The 23,034-nt window shown below is 38.4% G+C and overlaps 1 protein-coding gene across 1 annotated transcript in view; it reads right to left on the bottom strand.

Moving 5' to 3' along the window:
• CACNA2D4 (calcium voltage-gated channel auxiliary subunit alpha2delta 4) overlaps nucleotides 1–23,034 on the bottom strand; it is a 202,427-nt gene that overhangs the window by 77,196 nt on the left and 102,197 nt on the right. The window contains exon 28 of the mRNA XM_087873504.1: nucleotides 14,955–15,032. Within this exon, the coding sequence (XP_087729630.1) occupies nucleotides 14,955–15,032 (78 nt within the window). The remainder of the gene's footprint in view (nucleotides 1–14,954; nucleotides 15,033–23,034) is intronic.

The raw sequence follows: 23,034 nt of genomic DNA, 5'->3' as shown, positions 1-23,034 counted from the left end.
CTTATTACCTATATACTTATCCACAGTTCTGTACACATCTTTCTTTGCATATCATCAGTACGTAATTGTGGAGAGTTTAAAAAAAAAGCCTCCTAACTCTCCTTTCAGCTTCCCTTCCCACCCTGATAGCTACAATGAAGAACTATGTAAAACATCTGCAAAAGAATGGATCACGTCACTCCTATTAAAAGATCAATCTTTAGGAAAGGCTTTGAGCCTCGTCTGGTTGATCAAAGACCAAGTTTGAAATGTGATAGAAAGGATGCAATTCTGAAAATGTGTGGCCCCTTCATGCTAACACTCTCTAACTGTGGGTATCACTTGCATCCATGACTACACAGTACTAAGAATCCTCATAGGATTTCTTGTGAAAATATGTGGATAGTACAAATAATGTTCTGAGCAGGTTTTTGCATAAATTATATTCAGGCACACCTTGGCGCATACATATACACACTCCCATGCACATACACATTCTGAACATATGAATTCTCATCTTAGGTATTTTTTCTCAAGCAAACATTGCATCACATTAGCCTTATTTTTCTTTAAACTGGTGGCAGCAGGGAGAGAAAAAAACCAGCCTAAGGACTCATTTTATATTACTGAAAGTGGGATAAAGTGCGGCCTCCAGAGGAAAGCACACATTGCCATGGTAACCTGCTCTAGGCCGTCACAGCGGGTATTCCTGGGATAAGAAGATGACACAAGAGGTCGGTGCAGCCACAGTTTTTGTGGATATTGTGATCCTTGCAGTCATGAAGTAGCGTAACAGGTGGCCCAGATTCTGAGGTTTATCTCCTGCAACTGAGAAGCAGAACCTAGCCGGGCAAGGAACCGGTCACCTTCGTTCTTCCTTGTTTTGTGATGTGATGCCTTTGGCAGCAGCTTCTGTTTGTGAATGGAAGAATTCTCACTTAAAAAAGAAAACAAATCACCCCACGTCATTCTGTCAGCAGCAGTCACACTGGAATAAACTTAAGATTCCAACGTGGGAGTAGAAAAACCGTTTCTGTTCTATTAGCAGAGAAGCACTGGATTCAAAGAGAGAATCATTTTCATGTAGGGATGACACAGGTGGTAGGAAAAATATATATAATCACATGGAATTTTTCCTGGAGGCATCTGACATAATGTGCAAAAAGCCAACATCAAGGCCAAAGGCAAATATTAAGAATGAAAAAAAAAAACTTTTTCTCACACAATGAACTATATAAGTACTATAGTTCTTTTAAGAGACAAGCTCCACTTCTGCTTTATTTTAGTCTGATGAACAAAACTAAACGATCGAAGACACTAAGCAATGACTTTATTGCTTCCACCGCATTTATTTATGCCCAGGATTTCAGGACTAGCGATGAATCTGCTAGCTACACAACTTCAACCTTATGTCTCTATACCATAGTTTCCCCAAAGGAACCTAACCTCTGCAATTGACTAGACAGCACAATATACTTGAAATGGAACAGACCAGAGCTGTATCTTTTTTTAAAAAATCTCTATTTTATTTGTAAGAAATAATGATGATATGATTGCACAAACAAACCATATTTGCATTTGTGTTTAGGAAAGAAGAAAAGCCGGGCAATAAAAATTACAAGAGGAAGAGTGGGAGGAAAAATCAATTTTCTTTCTGACCCCTATTCTTATCTTTAACATTATCCTTTATTGTATTCTTTTTGTCATGTTGGGACTTCAATTACAAATCTTAGCCTATGTTCTGATTTTTTACTAATATGGAGAAGGGTTGGCCCTGATATTTCCATATTTATGAATTTCTATTTATATTTAGAAGCTTGCGTTTGAAAAGGTGAAAGAGAGATGAAAGAATGATGGCTGGGTATTAAGTTAGTCCCAAAGACACTGGAGTTGTTTGGAAGTACAATGAAGTACTAAAAATTTAGGGAATGGAGAATGCAATAATCCTATCTGAGAAGAGTCCTCATTATATTATTGGGAAACTGTGCCTTCAACTATGATTGGAAGGACTGTACACTAAAATATTTAGCATTCTTGTCCTGATGCCCAGGAACTTCTATGAACTTCCACATGATACACAGTGTCTTGCATCTCATCAACTTCCTATTGTACAGTCTGTATTCTATGTATCCACAGCCTATATTGTGAATATAGGGGATAACATCTTTTTTTCTTGTACTGCTGCTATTAAAAATGAAGTGTGACTAGTTGCAGTGCAAACAATTCAGAAAAAGGTTGTACCAAATTCAATGTAAACAGTTTCAGATCTGCTGTTGAAGTAGAACTCGAAGGATAAGTAGAGCAGAGCCTATATACCCTTCCTTGTATGCATGTAACCAGAGTACCTATGCATAAGATCAAAATAATACAAGATATACATGGCAGTGCAATGTACATTAGGGAATTTGTTCCATCCTGTGATATAATACCATAGTTAGAATTTGTAATATGCAAACCCATAGAGTATTTTCCCCAAATGATATAAAGAATGCAGCATTACTGCTACAGGTTCTAATATGACAAATAGCCCTAATAATTTTAATGGAACTTAATTATTCAGCTATTAATTCTAGTAGTGTCACTGAAGCTTCTTTGTTGGTTATGAGTAGAGTTGTTTAACAAAAAAGATAAAACCAAAAGAATCCCAATCAAAATTGGAAGATGATTAAAAATGTGGGGGAAAAAAGGGAAATTAATAATACATGCACATGTATCACACATAGGGGAAAAAATTGCATGCATCCAATTTAAATAGAAATTTCTTCATCACCTGTGAAGGCTTCCTAGATATGATCTGGGCTATTAGGTGCAGCCAGAACACTTTCAACATTAACAAAAATGGTTCTTGGTAGTTGTCAAGAAGCCATATTGAAGGACAATCAAACTATATTAGTAATTGTGGCATAAACATGCATTGTGCTTTCTGGGAATGAAATATCATTAGAGAATTCAAGGGGAATAAAAATCCTTTTGTGAAAGTCAGAATAATTCAGGATGGCACACATCCTGGAGAAAGGGGCAGAACGGTTAGATGGATGGCACATACAATCCTTTTCCTTTCTGTTAAAAGTTTAAAGAAAATAAATTTTTAAAGGAAAAATAAACCGCTGAACGTATATTATATTTCTGGCTTGTTGTTTTAGAAGATAAATAAAGAATGTATTTTCCTACAGAACATGCCTCTTGTTTTAAATTCTCTACCGTGTGGTTAAGGGATTAAGAGCTCTGAAAATTTCCTGCAGAAATGCCACAAAAAAGGAAAGATTTCTTCAATGTCCACAAGGATAGGTCTCTAACTACACAATACATTGAAGCAATCATTTATTAGGACCCAGATTGTTGGGGGCAATATGCTGACTTTGCAAACTGCTTAGAGAGGGCTGTAAAGCACTATGAAGCGGTATATAAATCTAAGTGCTATTGCTATTAAGGGTTAGATTATGCTGCCACAACCAAGAGGGAACCTATTTTTGCAAAAACGATAAGACTATATACTTGTGGTGTCATGAAGCATGCTGCCTGAAATGCATGATTGTCCTAAGAAGTAGACTTATACAGGTATTAGAAGCACACACCTGCCCAGTTAGGCCATATGATGTCATGACGTTTTGTTTAAAAACAAAATAAATCTCCGACACCAAAGAGTCATAGAATGTAAGGTTTGAAGGTATCCTAAAAATAATATAGATTGCTCTTCATCCAGTGCAGGAATTCACTACTATGGCAAACCTGTCAGGTAATCAACCAGCCCCTCTTAAAATACTTCCAGCAAAGGAGAAACCTTCACACTCAGTCTGTTCTGTTGTCGTACAACTCTTATCATTAGGATTTCTTGAGCCTGGTCACAGTCTCCTCGTTGTAATTTAAATCCATTGCTTCTCATCCTATCTTCTAGAACAACTTGGAGCGCTTCTGTTCCATCTTCTACATGATGGCCTTTCCATTACTTGAAAACAGCTGTCGTATCTCACCAGAGTTGTCTCTTCTCCAACTCTTTTGGAGTTGGAGAACAACTTTTGTTGTTTTTCTTCTAAGAGTCTTATCACTTTGACTGTTCTTGTTTGGAGACACCCTTGTTTGTCAAGGTCATTTCTAAATGTGGTTTAAACCTGGATGCACTAGGATGTGACCTGATCAATGCAGAGTAAAGAGGAACCATGAGTCCTTTTGATTTTGATACTTCTCTTGATGCAGTTAGGATTGCATTTGCTTTTTTATTGCAGCTGTGATACATTGGTTAATACTCAGTTTGATCCTTTTCACACATGCTATTGCCCAATTTGGTTCCCCTCATTCTACACTCATGTCTTAGATATTTCCTACTCAAATATAAGATTTTGCATTGAAATTCATCTTGCTGGTTTCTGCCTATTATTTCAATTTGTCAAGAGTCCTCCTGGATGTTGATAAACCTGCTGTTGATCTTGTTCTTGATAAACTTATGCTAGTTTCTACCAGGAAATGTTTTATTTTCTACTGCTGAGAAATTGATTGCTTAATAAACTATTTAAAAGTTTTGTTCAGTATTGATGCTAAACTAACCAGCTAGTTGTCACTTAGATCCTCTTTTCCAGCGTTTTGAAAATGGGGTAACCTTGCATGCAAAACAACTAGAGAAAGAGACAGGTTTTTCCCTCATGCCATCACTCTGCTGAATTCCCACAGCACTGTCTTATGTCTAAGGATATTTACCCATGTAGTAGGGTTGTATTGCTATTACCCTTCCCATCTTTCCTCCTATTGTTATATTATGATTATATTAATTTGTTGTTTGTATGTATACTGAGAGCTTATGCACTGGAGATAAACTCCTTGCTTGTCCAATCCCACTTGGCCAATAAACTCAACTCTTCTCTCCTCTCCTCTCCTCTCCTCTCCTCTCCTCTCCTCTCCCCTCCCCTCCCCTCCCCTCCCCTTAGCCTAGCCTAGCCTAGCCTAGCCTAGCCTAGCCTAGCCTAGCCTAGCCTAGCCTATTATACACTACCCTGCCCTGCCCTGCCCTACTCATTTGCCCTTTTCCAATCCATTGGCACTATGCCTGTCCTTCATGATTCCTCGCTGAAGGGACTCTAAGATGATATCTGCAAACTCTTTTCAAGAGTCTTGCATATAAATGGTCTGATCTTGGAGATATAAGCAATGTACTGTAGCCAGCTGTTCCATTATTTCCTTATACTCAAATTCTTGGATCTCAATACATACACACTTTCTACACATATAATGTCATTCCTCCTCCTCTCTTGTCTAACGTATTCCTTTAAATATATTGTGCCCTTTCAATCCTAGCAGTTCGCTCATGAGTTTTATGCCACCAGATTTCAGTATTGATGGATAAATTATATTTGCCTTCCTGCATTAAGACTTCTATTTTTTCCTGTCTATACTTTGTACAGAAACACTGGGACCCCAAAGACTACATTACTTAATTTACTTCATCTTGCATTAATGTCTATTATTGAATACTCTCATATTCTGCATACCCACCCATTCCAGTCTCAGATCAGCTCTTAGCATTACATTTTTTTTCTTTTCTTTTCTTTTTTTCTCTCCACCCTTCATATAATACAATTCAAAGCCCTTTGGATTAAGTTTGCAAGGTGCTTTCCTAATGCAGTTTACCCAGTTCTTATGAGGGATAGCTCATCTCTTACTTCATCTTGGAAACATAATTATAGAAAAATTCAAGCTATTCCTGTTAAGCATCATAGTTGGTAACCAGTTGTTATCTTCCAGTATTCTTTTCTCTTTTGGGGACAAATGTTACAATAGAAATAAATAAAGATGTACTCCCATCTTCTACCCAGTGTCTCATACCCCTTGCAATGCCTTCAAGGCTGTGCCTGGCCAAATTATTTATTTCCACATGGATCAGTAGAAAGGAATAATTATCAATGGGTATAGTCTTGGGAGCCTTTCCAGACATATTCTGCATATATGCCCCAGGAGGACAACACAATTCTTTGACAGAAAAGCCAACCAATTGCTCATTCATATATCTGCATAGCTCTCCGGAGAAAGGACCCTTTCAGCCAAAATGAAAACACAGCTGCTCTTTCAGGTGCTTCATCCAGAACATCTGTCACTGCAGCTTTGCCCAAGCTTAGCCCACTGGTGTCTTCTTCCTTTGGGAAAGGCACATACTGGCCAAGTTAGAACTGTATTTTTCACGCTGCTGAAAAAACATTAGGATTTTGCCCTCTTTTGTGTGACAACCTTCCAGTATTTAAGGAGTGATGTCAGATCCTCCTCAGATTTTTTCCCCCCAGGCTAAATATATGGAAGTTCCTTCAGCCTTTCCTTGAAGGTTTGCTTTCTATATAACCAACTACAATATTAACAGATTAACAGAGTTAATCTGACCCTGTAGGTCATCTAGTCCAACTCCCTGTCCAAGCAGGAGATCCTACACCATTTCTGACAAATGGCAGTCCAGTCTCTTCTTGAAAGTCTCAAGTGATGAAGCTCTCACAACTTCCGAAGACAAGCTGTTCCGTTGGTTGATTGCTCTCACTGTCAGAAAATTTCTCTTTAATTCTAGGTTGAATCTCTCCTTGCTCAGTTTCCATCCATTATTCCTTGTCTGGCCTTCAGGTGCCTTGGAAAATAGCTTGACTCCTTCCTCTCTGCGGCAGCCCCTCAAATATTGGAACATTGCTATCATGTCTCCCCTGGTCTTTCTCTTTACTAGACTAGTCATGCTCAGTTCCTGTAACCGTTCTTCATATGTTTTAGTCTCCAGTCCCCTAATCATCTTGGTTGCTCTTCTCTGCACTTTTTCTAGAGTTTCAACATCTTTTTAATAGTGTAGTGACCAAAACTGGATGCAGTATTTTAGGTGTGGTCTTACTAAGGCTTTGTAGAGTGATATTAGTACCTTGCTCGATCTTGATTGTATTCCTCTGTTAATGCAATTTAAGATTGCACTGGCTTTTTTGGCTGCCGCTGCACACTGCTAACTCATATTTAGCTGGTTTTCTCTCTCTCTTTTGAACCCATTCCATTCATTTATAGCCTTAAAGTTTAACACCCAGAATTGTATCTCCAACAAGGTATGAATACTTTAAAGTAATGATTTAAATACTAGGATTGTTCATGCAATCTCATCTTGTGACAATTACAGCCCTGGGAGATATGAAAAAAAATTAGGATGGTGATCACTGACACACTGAATAAGTTTCAGTGTCAGTTGTTGCAAACAAAACGAAGGCACTTTGAGATACCATGAATAGATCCATAGTTCTCAAGTGCTAGGAGAGTTATTTCATTCTCGGCACCCATTTCTCTATTTCTGAATTAACATTCAAAAGCTCTGACCTCTCCTCTGAAGACAGCTAAAAAAGCATTTGTCCAATAAACCAAAAATAAGTTTGATTGTCTTTCTCTGCTTGGAGAAGCCACAGAATAATCCAAATTTCATAATCCAAATTTCATATTTCTCACTTTTGGCACATGTATTTGTCCTTCTCTCCTCTTTTCTTTCTTTTATTATTAAATGCTTCCCTTGCTTTTCTACAAACAGCTGCTCTTTGGATATTCTTTTCTCTGATCTGCTCAAATCTCATTTTTCAACTATTGCAAAGAATTCCAACCCTCACCCCCACTGCATTTCCAAAAGGACAGCTCCACTCCATCCCAGAGATGGAGATGAGAGATACCATAGACCAGGGGGGCCAACCGTGGTAATTTTAAGATCTGTGGTTTTCAACTCCCATATTTCTCCAGTCAATAGCTGAGGAATTCTGGGAGTTGAAGTCCACAAGCCTTAAAATTGCCAAGGTTGGACCCCTCTATGGCCAGAAGCCATAGAGCTTCTGGCAGAATCTAAATAGGGACGCAGTGGCTCAGTGGCTAAGACACTGAGCTTGTCGATCGAAAGGTTGGCAGTTCAGCAGTTCAAATCCCTAGTGCCGTGTAACAGGGTGAGCTCCCGTTACTTGTCCCAGCTTCTGTCAACCTAGCAGTTTGAAAGCATGTAAAAAATGCAAGTTGAAAAATAGGGACCACCTTTTGTGGGAAGGTAACAACATTCTATGAGCCTTTGGCATTTAGTCATGCCGGCCACATGACCATGGAGACCTCTTCAGACAGCGCTGAAACGGAGATGAGCTGAAACGGAGATGAGCACTGCCCTCTAGAGTCAGGAACGATTAGCACATATGTATGAGGGGAACCTTTACCTTTTTAAAATTGGGATGCAAGGTTGGTTCTCCTTGAGGCAGCCTTTAATTTTGTAAAGCAAGCCTATAAAGCATATGAAGAAAACAGTGGTAGGTACAGTTGATTAGGGATCAATAAAAGGCTCCCCAAGCATATTGACAAGCTTGATAAATTCCAAGCAACTCGGGAAGAATTCTGTGAGGGAAACCTGACTGAGCAGCCTTTTACTTGATTCTCAAATTCAATTTCATCGGACATCAGGTGAGAACAGTCAATGCTCAGACTACTCAATCATTTACCACCATCAAGGAAACAAGGACGTATAATGGCTAGTTTAGCATCTTCCGGCAGAATGTCCAAAATTGGAACTGTTTGCCCTTTTGGTAAACTCTTATTTGATACTGGGGTCACTTCGGTCATTATCCAGTGAGAAGGGGCCATCCATCCTCCAAATAAAAACTCTAAAATCTCTGCTTGCAAAAGTTTTGATTAGGAGAGAATTATATGCATTATAGAAGGGCAGCAAATCATTTAATCTACCTTTTCTCTATTTGCACTGTTGGGAAAGAGAAAGAAAATGATTGTAAGGTAAGATTGTACCTTAAATGCCATTGTACACTGAGAGCATATACACCAAAGACTTGGTGTATACACCTTGTGTGTCCAATCACACTTGGCCAATAAAGAATTATATTCTGTTCTGTTCTGTTCTGTTCTGTTCTGTTCTATTCTATTCTATTCTATTCTATTCTATTCTATTCTATTCTATTCTATTCTATTCTATTCTATTCTATTATTTGGTGACTATTTGGCATTATGATATTTTATGGAGACGAGACCACTGCCCATGATAGTTTTGCCTCAAGCAGCAGCATGCTTTGAACTGTCTCTCCTTCCACATATTATTGTTGCCAAGTCACTTTTCATTCAAATGCGTGTGTAAAAATATGCAACATTTAAAATATTTCAGAACACAGTGTCTGTTTTCTTCAAACCACACATTATTTTCTAATCTGTGTCCAGGCACAGCATTTCCCAGCAAGCAAATGTTCTCTGCAATGACATTTGCTAGAGGAGAAATAATATATTCCATCCATTTACAGCAAGCTTTGTTGTGGCGAACATAGGCTGGTGTGAAAAATAGGAACTGCTTTCGGATGCTTAACTTCTAAACTATGAAGGACTCCAATAATTCTTCTACTTGCCTCGACAAAATCTGCTTTAAACTCATATTACAATTCAATCATTTAGTGATAATAGAATGACTGTTAGGCTCAATTTCAATAACTTAAATTACTTTCCCCACCAGTTATAGAATTTAGTGCCACATATATGATGACAGTCACTATTGGAGATCAAAAACAAGGAATCTATAGCTTTCTAGAAGTTGCTGAACTATATCTCCCAGAGATCATGGCTAAGATGACCAAAGGTGAGAAATAATGTCCCTCAAATGAAGTCTGGAACTACAATATTTGGAAATTATGGTCAAATTGTGTCAAATATCTCCAATAGTTATTCAGCATTCAGAGACAATGTATAACATAACATTCGTTGCCAAAAAGGAAAGGGGAATGACCTCAGCTAGACGTAGTCTACAGATGAGTTGGGACTGCAATTCCCAGAATACCCAGTCAATTAGGGTAGACTCTTCACAACGGAAAGTTGCTAGTTTAGGGAAGACTGGCTAATGTCTTGGTGGTAAATGTTCCAGAGAGATTTGCTTAACTACTATGCAACATTAGGTCATAGACTTGAATCTAGTCATCAGGTGGATCTCTTGTCTAAGCCAAGAAGCATTATTTTATTCTATTGGATGTATAAAAGATAAAGGTTTCCCTGTCCAGTTATGTCCGACTGTAGGGCAGAGTGTTCATTTCTGTTTCGTAGCTGAGGAAGGCAAGTTGTCCAAAGACATTTTCTGTGGTCATGTGGCCAGCATGTCTATACGCCAAACACACACAGAACACTGTTACCTTGCTACCAAAGTGGTACCTACCGTGTTTCCCAAAAATAAGATCCTGTCTTATATTTTTTGAACCCTGAAATAAGCACTTGGCTTTATTGCCATGCGCTCAAAAGGCCGATTGGGCTTATTATCAGGGGTAGTTTTATTTTGGGGGAAACAGGGTATTAATCTACATACATTTGCATGTTTTCATACTACTATGTCGGCAGGAGCTGGAGCAAGTAATGGGAGCTCATCCGTTGCACAGAGCTTGGGTCTCGAACCTGGACTGTCAGCTTTCCAGCTGACAAGCTAAGTGTCTTTAACATGTATATCCCACCCTTTAACCAAACCAAGGCATCTTATATGAGGGTCCATTTTTATCTTACCCCCGCCAAAACATCTCTATGATAGAAATTGGACTGAGCATTAATGAGCAGACAATCATCACCTGGAGAGTTTCTGTGGCTGAGGTGAATTTGAACCTATGTTTTGCCAGTCCTAATCTAACACTTTAACACTGCACCCACAAGAAGCCTTTGTATGTTCGTAAAAGGTACCATATGTATTTATGTATACATTCCTTTATACTCCTGACATTATTTTTACACATTCAATCATGTCAGCCTAAGAAGTTATAAAGTGTTTTTCTATCGAGACACCTGGTCTACCCCAATATATGGGAGGGGGCCTTCTGCTCTCTTTCACCTTTCAGCTCCAATCCAGGAGCCCTCAAGCAGTCACATTCATGACAAACCATTTGTGCAGAATGCCCCCTCCCACATGTTGGGGTAGACCAGGTGTCTCGATAGAAATCACTTAATCTTTCCCCTGGCTCAAGCTGATGAAGGGAGGAGAACTTGTGGCTCAGAGGTTAATTTAACTGCCTAACATGCAGGAAGCCCAAGTTCGAACCCGAGTAAGGGTATGGCTAGCTGATGAGAGCTAAATAGCTTGAAATAGATCTATACTAGTCTCCCTTCATTTCTTTATCAGCAAAATATAAATTATAATATATATGTATCTCATGGAAACCTAGAAAAACACTTCATATATAATCAGGACATAGTTCACAGCTTCACATGAGCGTTACTCATGACCAGACCTACGCTCTCAATGTATATTTTCATGACTATTGGGAAGTTAATACCTAGGATAAGAATAAAAGGAAATAAAACCCAGCACACAATTCTCCTCTATCACAACTATGCATCCTAGAGCATGAGAGTAATTGTCTGAAATGAGTCAGACCAAAGGCTTAAGGAAACAGTTGTCATAGCAACCTCCTTCTCTATTCTGATTCTGCTTAGAATTAAAACGATATCAAATAATTTGGGAGTGAAGAGATAGGGCAAAAATCTATTGGTGCTAAATGACCTTCTGTAGATGAGTCTCCTTTCCGGTCAAAATGACATACAAAATATGTAAAAACTAATAAGCAAAATATAGTTTGAGAGTGGGAAGAAAGGCTGCAAGCAAAGAATTCTAGTTATTTCTGATTCATTTTCTTTGCATAGATAAGACTCGTTCCCAACAGTTAACCTATTTCCAAGGAACTCCTCATCCCCCACCCTCACTCAATGCAGGAAAGGTCCAAGACTAAGTCTGTCTGACGTCTGTGCCCTTCTGAAATCCAACTGTATCATTGCACAACAACTGACAGTTAACAGTTTCACCCCATGCTGCTATGTCACTGCTAATGGCTCCCTATAGTCCAACACAGAAGGCAGAGCAAGGAATAGTTGCTACAAGCTGTTACAGTCAGGAACAGGAATTTCTCTGCTCTTACAGCCATCTGTGGAAATCCCAGGGAGCATATGAAAGGATTCTTGCATTTCTTACTTAGTTCCAAATATATCTATAGATTGCTGCTCACTCCAAAACCCCGACAGCAATTCACAGCAATTTTTTTGGGGGGGGAAAAAACAAAACAAAATGGAAACACTTCAGTAAGGCTTGTCCCACTGAATTTTGAAACCCATTTGACCTAAAACAACAGCAGCTTGCAAGGGTGGCTAGATTTCATTTGAGGAGGCTTCTTTTTGACAGTCATTCATGCTACTGTTGTTTTTAATTTCCCAAGCAAGCAAAACAAGATCCCTTCGTGATGTGGGATCAGCAAAACAATGTCTTGAAATCCTTTGTGCTGGGAGAAATCCTTTGTGCTGGGAGGAGAGGTTTGGATTCAGGTTCTGGCAGGAACCTGAAGATTCCAGCAGAAACTTGTAGCATCTTTTAAAATAAGTATACATCCATGTATGTACTCGTAGACATGTAAACATGCATGAAATGTAGACACGCTGGTCTGTCCATGCTTGAAATTAGCAAACAAAGATTGTCTTGCAAACCACACTCCTCAAATGACGTCATATACCCTTCATATACCCAGACCAAGGAGATGCAGATTCTAGTGATTTCACTGGGACCTTGAAACTCTCAGCAGCTGCAATGTCAGTTCAACCAATACAGAAGCTCAGTTTAATGATTCACATGACAGAACATTCAGTCATATTATCTAGAGCAGAGTGAGATATTTCTCTCTCTTTCTTTCTCTCTCTCTCTCTCTCTCTCTCTTTCTCTCCCTCCCTCCCTCCCTCTCTCTTTCTCTCTCTCTCTCTCTCACACACACACACACAAAGAGGAGATAAAGTTTTAATTAAGTGATAAGTAATAATTATGTTTCAGTTAATGTTCACTTGGGGATCAAAAGCTGTTAGGAAGATTACAATATTGAATGGACTTTCTAAATTCACTTGAAAAGGCACATGTAGGCTATTATAAAGCGAGTATTCTTCCAAGGTGATTCCAGCTGGAAAATACTATAATTTACTCAAAGAATTTACTATAATTATCTCAAATAATTTACTCAAATTTACATTATAAGAATTATATTATTGAGAGGGATCCAGAATATCAACAGAGAAAACTAAAAGACTGAAGATTCCTAGTTGTGAGTTTGGCAGATTAGTTTGTGTCCAAGAGATGGGTTTTTTTTCTTGCTGTGGACATTGCCATTGGCAGACATTAAGGTATTATTTATTTATTTTAAAGGACTTACAGTACATAGTCACTTATATTGCAATTATAACCCCGAGTGGCTCACAAAACAGTAAAAAAAAAAAAAGCAAACATTCCCAAACAGAACAGAACAACAATTCCCAGACAAAATAGAATAAGAACTCAAGAAAATAAAAACTCATGGCATCCCAGGAAAAGCACTTTCCCACATATCCATATACTATCTTGATGGGCTCCATCCTTGTTTTTTTCAAACTTGGAAACTTTAAAAAGTGTGGGCTTCATCTCCCAGAATTCCTGCTTGTTGGCTGGGGAATTCTGGGAATTGAAATCCACACATCTTAAAGTTGCCAAGATTGAGAAACATAGTTCCATCCCAATGTTTGTGGGAACAATCATATTTTCCAAGTTTTCCAGAAAGCTAAGAAGTTAAGAGCCTGACAGATGTCTGGAGAAAGAATATTCCACAGGCCAGGAGAAGCTCTGAGAAGGCACACTTCTTGATCCTGCTAGAAAACTACATTTAAGGAAGGGACCTAAAACACGCCCCCTTATCTGACCTGTTGGATAAGCAGATACCCATACATTGTTTTAACTATTTTATAAGTTGTCAGTTGCTCAGAATCACTATGGCGAGTTGGGTAGCCACACAATCTGACATACATGAATGAATGAATGAATGAATGAATGAATGAATGAATGAATGAATGAAAGAAATCTACTCAGAATAGAAATGAATCCTTGGGTATTCCCAGTTGTCCAGGTTCTAGATCATGGAGATCTTTCATGTTTTGCCTATTCCAATTCATAGCAAAGATGCAAGATTCTACAAAGACCTGTCTTCTTTCTTCTCGCATCCAGCAGATTTTACAAAGAAATTCATCTAAGGCTGTATGGGTAGCAAACTTGATATGAATGTTTCTGTTTGGATGCTATAAATAGATATCACCATGTCCATGATTGAGCATGTATCTAGGGGTATTTTGGGGAGGAGGGTGATACTTCTGAAGTTTCATGATTTTCCCACTTAATCTCTTTTTAATCCTCATCCGTCAGTCCTTCCACACCATCTGCTTTTCAATTATTGCTGTCTTCTGAGCTGTGGTATGGCTTGGTTTGATTAGAAACTGCTAATTATCAGCTACTTTCCTCCCCACCAAACCCTGACTATAATAAAACCACTTTAAAGGGCATGAACGAGGCCCTCAAATTCATTCATTATCTCTTTCCTTTCAACAATATTCATGCCAGTTCACGGATTCATAAATATCAAAAGGGCGTATACAAAAATGAGATGAACATTTGTAGATTTCAGTTTCTACATGGATGAGTGGAAATAAACACTGATGCAGTTATTATGCAGGGCATCATCCCAACATTTCCATCAGGTTTATTCCATATTGTCATTTTAGCCCCTGGGGAACTATGGTCTTGGATGAAAATTAAGTGAAAGGGCGTTTGCTTTTTGTGTGTTTATTTTTATGGAGTTATGAAAAAGTTGCAAAGCACAGAAGTAATATTTGCTGGGCACAAAAAGGACACTGCAACAATACACATGACATAAAACTTAGGCCTAGTATTAACAGCAAGGATTTATCCTTTAAAATTAATGTTGGAAGTTTTTGTTAGGACTTCCACGACATGCTGCAATTGACCACTAGACGGCAGGAAAGCATTTTCTTTTTCTCTTTGCTGCCATCTAGTGGTTGCCTGATATAAAAATTCCATGTTTGGCCCATTGAACTGATGAACCTGCCAATTTCCAGATTCACATTCAAACAAATAAATAAAAACAAGTAGAGGGTCTCCCCAGTGTTATCCCCAACTTCAAGTGCATTGAAACAAGTCCTACCTGCAGCAATTCCTGTCTTCCCACCAATAGTGACAGTCACAGATGTGCTTACTGTTACTGCCTCAGGCAAACTTCCCTCTGTTAAGACATAAATGTAGCAAATTCAAAAGCTGATCCTGTATCTCAAGGGAAGAGACTCTCAGAACTGACAGACAGTTATTTCTGTTCATAAATCAAATACAAAGTATAGAACATGCATAAAGACCAGTAGATGTAGGATCTCCACGTTTAGATGATAATTCCTCAGAAGATAGGAGAGAATTAATCAGATTGTATTGTGATGGGAAGAATGTATGGGGTAGAAGGGGAAGAATCCTGCTCCTTGTGGGGGGAGGAAGAATATAAAGGTAGTCCTCGATTTACAACTTTTCATTTAATGACCAAACAAAGTGATTTATGACCATTTTTCACACCTGCAATTTTGATTACATAATCAAAATTCGAATGCTTGGCAACTGGCATGTATTTATGATGGTTGCAGGGCCATGTGATCACCTTTTACGACCTTCTGATTCACTTAATGACCATGTTACTAATTTAACTACTGAAGTGATTTACCTAACAACTGTGGCAAGAAAGGTTGTAAATGGAGCAAACTTTAAATTTCAAATCTTTATTGTCAGTGCACAACATATGTACAATGAGATTGGTTGAGCTCCTTCGGTGCAACTCCCCACAACATAATACAACTCACAGTGAAGACAGAAAATCCCTAACCCAACAAATCATATTAACAACCCCCAGTCCTATTGCATCAGTTTGAAAATGTTACACATTGCACCGGCCCTGCAAGTCCATACGTAGTTATGTTGTTATTTTGCATTGAGGAGTCTGACAGCCCACAGATAAAAACTGTTTTTCAGTTTGTTTGTGCGGCTGGCTATACTTCCCGATGGTAGGAGGATAAAGAAGTGGGGACCAGGGTGTGAGTCATCCCTGAGGATTTTCCTCACTCTTCTAAAACTCATATAATTACTGTCTCGCTTAGCAACCGAAATGTTGGGCTCAATTGTGGTTGTAAGTTGAAGACTAATTGTATCAGGAAACCTCTTCTGTTTGATGGCTATGTCTCTGCATTTTTTTTGATAGGGAAACATGGATATGCCTTAATCTAATGGTTTGTTCTGCTGCCAGGAAGAGATTTAAAAAGAAGTAAGAAATCAGTTTGGGTTGCTGATCACCAAAAAAGATGCCTTGATCATCCTGACTTACAGTAATATATTAGAAGTCCCTAATGTTCAAAGCTAGAATTATGTCTGCATTTCCCAAATCAAACTAAAGAGTCCTACTTGCTTATTCATAAAGCAGCCCTAATGTCAGTGTTTTGCTAGAAAATACAGATGTCTGAATTTGAGGATGTACTTATTTTAGGGACATAACACTGAAAAAGAGAAAATCCTCTTAGCAAAACAACTGTTTTTTCACATTGATGTATAATGAACTGTCAATTTGCCAAAGTACAGCTTCAGATTTATTTTTATTTAGCTCTCTAGTCTAGAATTCTAAATATCTTTAATAGGAAATGACTGTGGGTGTCAACTAGTAATATTAACACCATTTCCTGGTCAAAAGAACTAAAGGTTTTAGAGGGGAGGAGAATGTTCATTCAACTGGATGTAACATTCTTTTGAGCTGTGCTTCTCTATCTGCATATGCATCCAAACCTCTGGTCAGCATTGCTAACTGTAAAGGTTCCCCTCGCACATATGTGCTAGTTGTTCCTGACTCTAGGGGGCGGTGTTCATCTCTGTTTCAAAGCCGATGAGCCAGCGCTGTCCGAAGACATCTCCGTGGTCATGTGGCCGGCATGACTAAACGCCAAATGCGCACAGAATGCTGTTACCTTCCCACCAAAGGTGGTTCCTATTTTTCTACTTGCATTTTTTACCTGCTTTCAAACTGCTAGGTTGGCAGAAGCTGGGACAAGTAACGGGAGTTCACCCTGTTATGCAGCACTGGGGATCGAACTGCTGAACTGCCAACCATTCAATCAACAAGCTCAGATTCACTAGACTAGACATACCCAATTCCTGCATATGATTTAGTCTCCAGCCCTCTAATCATCTGTGTTGCTCTTTTCTGTTTTTTTTCCAGAGTCTCAACATCTTTAGCTTAACAATTCATTAAAGACTACAAATTCTCTACTGTAGCTCCAGTAGTTCAATTTTGACAGATGAGCCCTGAATGATTAAACATATAATAAAATGTTTCTACGTAATTAGAGAAAAGTCTTCTTCATCATTTCGAGATTTCTTTGTGCAAGCTTTTGTGGTTATTGTACAAAGGCACATTGAGTCACATTACAACCCACTTGTAGTCTGAAGTAGCATAGTTGAAAAATAGGTCCACCTCCTCTTCAGCTGTCTGGGAAAGCATAGGTTTTGAATCCAGTGGAGCCTAGCTAGTTTATATTTCCTTGTGTTGTACAACTGTTCCATGCTGGGGATATTCTGAATATTGATATTTATTTTTTATTGTAGTTTTCCTAAAATTACAATTAAAAAGCTAAAAACTAATGCAAACTAAAAAAATTAAAAGAATAAAAAATAGTGTAGAAAAAAGAAAAACAAGAATATAGTAAAGAAAAAGAAAATGATAAAGAAATGACTATTCATCACAAAAAATATGAACAATTTTAATAACTTATCACCTTTTCTTAAAATGTAACAAATGTTCTTTTCTTCCCATATGCCATTTGATCCTTATCAACAAAAGTCCACTGAAGGTAGATAAAGATAATAACATACCTATTTTAAACATGATCAAATAAACCAACTTTATAGTCCTTCCTTTTAGCAATCTTGATTATTAATCCTTCAAATAATGTCCTAGAACTTGATTTCTTTTCTTATTTCTTTTTTTGTCTCTTCTCACACAATTTTTCAAAACTTTAATAAGTCTCTTTTATAAATCCAATATAGGAAAATTATTTAAGTTACTCTTTTGATTTATTATTTGTGTATCTCTTTTAATTATTAAGGTATCATCCAGTTTTATTTACATGTCTAGTGTAGCATGACTTTTTTCGATGACATTCTTGTAGCCTGCCATTTTAAAATCCACTTTCTAATTAGTCTCAGTCTTGTCCAGTAAAACTTGTTCCTCCTCCATAACATCTTTTAGACATAGCCTATCTACAGAACCATATTCTTAAAATTAACTGGGTTCATTTTTCAAAAATATCCTTCAACACATCCAGTGTTAAGGTATTTTTCTGCAAATTTAAGTACTCTTCTTTTTTAATTATGTTTAGTTCCCTCCAATGTCCAACCAAGCCTTTTTTAAAAAAAAGAATTCTAAATAAAGGCATTTTCCTATGGGAAGGATTCTTAAGGTTAATTGCACAATATTATTTCAAATCCACCTGGACTTTTAGTCCATTTTTTAGCTTCCTAAATCAAACTTCTAATCATTCTTTTTCTGTTTATTCCAAAATAACTTTTTAAAAGTCTTTAAATTTTTATTTAAAGCTTGTTTTGCCAAGGATTAAAGAAAATTCACGCAATGTTGTAAAATTTGTTGATCCAAAGGTTTGTAATAGCTGAGAAGCAATTAACAAGCAATTTCCAAAAGTGATTAAAAAGGAAACATGTAAAGCCAATATCTTTTGAAAAGGTGCAACTATGGTTTGAACAAGATAACTGTTCCCTTGTTTCTCAGAGCTCTAACCCTGCCAGAGACTGCTATCTTGTGGCTTCCTTGTGAGGAACAGTTGTATGGAGCGCTTGTGGGTGATCTCAAGTTCTCTCCTTGTCCAAATTACAAAGAACTAGTCTACTCATTGCCAGCTCTTTGTTTCACAATGGACATCACTTCTACTTTTAGTAGAGCCATTTTAGTTCACCATTTTTTATTCAGAAGTCTGAAAGATCAGATTTCTGATTATATTTTTCCTGACTTTTATTCCTTACTTTCTTTCCGGTATATTGCTTACTTAATGTTCCATGCAACAGAAGGGATTTCTTTCTCTTCTTTCACCATTCCAACACTTGTCACTTGTCACATTCTTGGCTTGATCTTTAGTGCCCAATATGTCCTGAACATAATTTTGCAGCTTCATTCAGTTTTAGTTTCAGCATTTTTGCCTTTTTTTTTTTTTTGAAAAAAAAATCCTTGGAAATAGATCTATGAGAGGCCTAAGTGCATTAGTCTTTATACATTGCATCAGCCCTTATTTTATGAAATTTCCTTTGGGATAGCATTCATCTACATACTACTAAAGGGATGCGGTGGCTCAGTGGCTAAGACTCTGAGCTTGTCAATCGAAAGGTCGGCAGTTCAGCGGTTCGAATCCCTAGTGCCGCGTAATGGGGTGAGCCCCCATTATGTGTCCCAGCATCTGCCAATCTAGCAGTTCGAAAGCACGTAAAAATGCAAGTAGAAAAATAGGACCACCTTTGGTGGGAAAGTAACAGCATTCCGTGCACCTTTGGCATTTAGTCATGCCGGCCACATGACCACGGAGACATCTTCGGACAGTGCTGGCTTTTCAGCTTTGAAACAGAGATGAGCACCGCCCTCTAGAGTCAGGAACAACTAGTATATATGTGCGAGGGGAACCTTTACCTTTTATATACTACTAAAACTCTTATTATATTTATCTTTCTGTTTGTATTTTCAGGTTAGCTCAAAGTGCATTATATCACAACATTTTTAATCAAGGTGCCTACAATCCATTAACTACAATCCATTTTCAAGAGCCTGCTCGCGCAGTGGACTAAATGCTGTTAAAGTAGCATTTAGTTGCCAGCTGCCTGCAATTATTGCAAGTTCAAATCGCACCAGGCTCAAGGTTGACTCAGCCTTCCATCCTTTCAAGGTAGGTAAAATGAGGACCCGGATTGTGGGGGCAATAAGCTGACTTTGTATAAAAAAGAACACTGCTTGGGGGGGGGCGAAAGCCCTACTAAGCAGGTATATACAAAAGTATGAAGGCTATTGCTTAATACATTGTAAGCCGCCTTGAGTCTTTGGAGAAGGGCGGCATATAAATCGAACCAATGAACAACAATAATAATAAACTTAAAAGAATGCATTAAAAAATCCAGGATTCATGTGGAACTGAAATTTCTATGATGTTCAGACAACTTTATTTGCAAAGTTGTGGCTGTTGCAGCACCCATGTGATCATGTGACCATGATATCTGATGCACTCTGCCAACTTCCCACGAGCAAGGGAAGCCAGCAGGAAGTCAGAAGCTACTTCTGCTCCCATTGTCTATGAAGATTCTCAGTCACTCAAGTTGTCTCTCTGTTGACTTTTAGAGTGTTAATGACTGGTTGATTGAAAAGAGTATAAATCAGAGGTGGGTTTCAGCAGGTTCTGACCAGTTCTGGAGAACTGGTAGTGGAAATTTTGAGTAGTTCGGAGAACCGGTAAATACCACATCTGATTGGCCCCGCCCCCATCTATTCTCTGCCTCCGGAGTCCCAGCTGATCGGGAGGGAATGGGGATTTTGCAGTAACCTTCCCCTGGAGTGGAGTGGGAATGGAGATTTTACAGTATCCTTCCCCTGCCACGCCCACCAAGCCACACCCACAGAACTGGTAGTAAAAAAATTTGAAACCCTCCACTGGTATAAATCCTTACTTCCCCACCAATTAGTTAAAGTCTTCAAGAAAAACCAAGAAAGTCTAGTTGCTGTTTGAAAAATATACCTTTGAGTCCTGTTTCCACTGTCTTTTTGCCTGCCTGTAGTAATTTTATCTGTTTAGATATAGTAAATGTTGATTTATTATTATAGTTTGTTTGCCATTACAATTATTTTTCTACTTATGATGCAGTGTATATTCTTTTTATATAATAATGGGGCCCTCCAGCACGGAGGTAAAAAAAAATATGGTCAGCCTAGAATTTAATGTGAATTTAATGATGTGACAATCTGGTCGCATCATACTGTATTACCCTTCTCTCAAAGGATGACCTAATGGGTCACAGGAATGTCTGATATGCCTATTTTATGATCATGTGGTAGCTAAAGATCCTTTCTAGGGCTCATTTACTTCGATATGCAATTTTGAGGATGAGCAAATAACTTCAAAACCATGCAGCAAGATAATAAAAAGACAGATTTACTCAGAACAACTCACATCCCGCGACAATTCCTTTAACACCATCAGACTTCAACGTCTGCCTACCCCAGATCTTTGGGAAGGACTCAATAGATGGATAAAAATGCCAAATCGAGTCTGAACATCTGGCTGATTGTGCAACGAACCATCAAAATGGCAAAGGGCAGCTTTATTTGGAACAGCTTACATCTTCCAAGAATACCTTTAACACTACTAAACAACAACAACATCTGTCTATCCGAGGGCCTTGAGAAGAACTTGGTAAGTAGACAAAAATGCCAATCCAGTCTAAATATCTAGCTGACTGTGCAACCTGCGCCACCCAACTCCCATGCTATGACTTCTTGTAGGGCATCCCTCTGGATCCTAGCAGATATTGTGGGATGTTCTGTGAGAGTCAAGATAGACCCTTGGTGAGATCCAAGATCATATATATCCAAAATCGTTTCAAGCTGCTGGTGCTCACCTATAAAACCCTACATGGCTTAGGCCCAGGGTATCTGCAGGATCATCTCCTGCCTTCCTCCCACCGTCCAGTGCGCTCACACAGAGCGGGCCTCCTCAGGGTGCCGTCAGCCAGACTATGTCGGCTGGCGGCCCCCAGGGGGAGAGCGTTCTCTGTGGGAGCGCCGACCCTCTGGAATGGGCTGCCCACCGGCCTCAGGACGGCCCCGGAACTCCTCTCCTTCCACTGCGAATTGAAGACGTGGCTTTTTTACCAAATGGGCTGAATCCGTAGGGGTGGCTTCAAATAATTTTAATAATTTTTAATTGATTTTAATTTAATTTTAAACTGATTTCAATTGTTTATGTAATTTTTTGTTTTGCTTTTGTAAGCCGCCCTTAGTCCTATGGGAGAAGGGCGGCATATAAATAACATAAACAAATAAATAAATAAATAAATAAATAAATAAATAAATAAATAAATAAATAAATCTTTCCTGGTATAGCAATGGAGCAATTCGTTTTTTATGTTTTCGTATTGTACTCGTACACTGCCAAGAGTCACTCTGTAATGGAGATGGGTGGTTTCTAAATTTGATATAAAAATAAATACAAATAAATAAATTCCATTATTATTAGAATCTGAGGAAAATGAAATTGACAAGATCTCAAGGGAACGAAGGTGTGTTCAAATGAGGGCATTTCCCATCAGCATTCTGGTATTACTATGCAATGTTTCTTCCTGAAATGCCTGTCCAAAATAATACATTAGGATGCTGGCAGATTAATTTTAGATGCGTTTATAACATTAGCACATAGTGTTTACAGGAGGTGGGTGGGTGTTGGAAATAACCAGCCAAAAGGTTATGCAATTTATGGACAATCACAAGTTGCCATATTATGGACAACAGGAAGATGGAGAGAGAAGAAAAATGTTTCCACTTATTCCTGAAAAATAGAACCACAATAATTGATGGAACTGGTAACTTTTATTTTTCAAGGTACCAGCCAAATGAAAATATTAAGGGAATCTGACGTAATAGAATCAACTGGCCAGCATAAAACTTGACAGGAAGCACTCCAAGCTAGCAGAATATGTCAGGTCCGGTATGAAACAAGATCATCAATCTTGGTTTTGTCACTTCTGTTTACTGCAGCTTTGCAAAGTGGTGTGGCTTTGTGGAGCCATCTTGAAGAGGGACTTCACTAAATCTTGATTCTAGGCAGGGGTGAAATGCTCCCGGTTCGGACCGGATCGCCTGATCCGGCAGCGATGGCAGCAGGTGGTTCGGAGAACCGGTAGCTAAAATCCCTGCCCCCCCCATGCCCACCTGAGCCGTGCGATCATCAGAGGCTTTTTTTTTTAACTTTTAAAAAGCATTTTTTCTACAACCTCTTCGGTGGAAAAAATGCTTTTAAAAGGAAAAAAAAAGCCTCTGATGATTGTGCGGCTCAGCTGGGATTGTCAGAGGCTTTTAAAAGCATTTTCTCTACAACCACTTCCGCCAAAGAGGTTGTAGGAAAAAATGCTTTTAAAAGTAAAAAAAAAAAAAAAAAAAGTTG

This window comes from Pantherophis guttatus, chromosome 7 (assembly GCF_059756535.1).
Source record: "Pantherophis guttatus breed Tessera chromosome 7, ASM5975653v1, whole genome shotgun sequence".
Classification (NCBI taxonomy): domain Eukaryota; kingdom Metazoa; phylum Chordata; class Lepidosauria; order Squamata; family Colubridae; genus Pantherophis; species Pantherophis guttatus.
The sequence above is the reverse complement of the archived record's forward strand: the minus strand, read 5'-3'. Positions and strand labels throughout refer to the sequence as shown.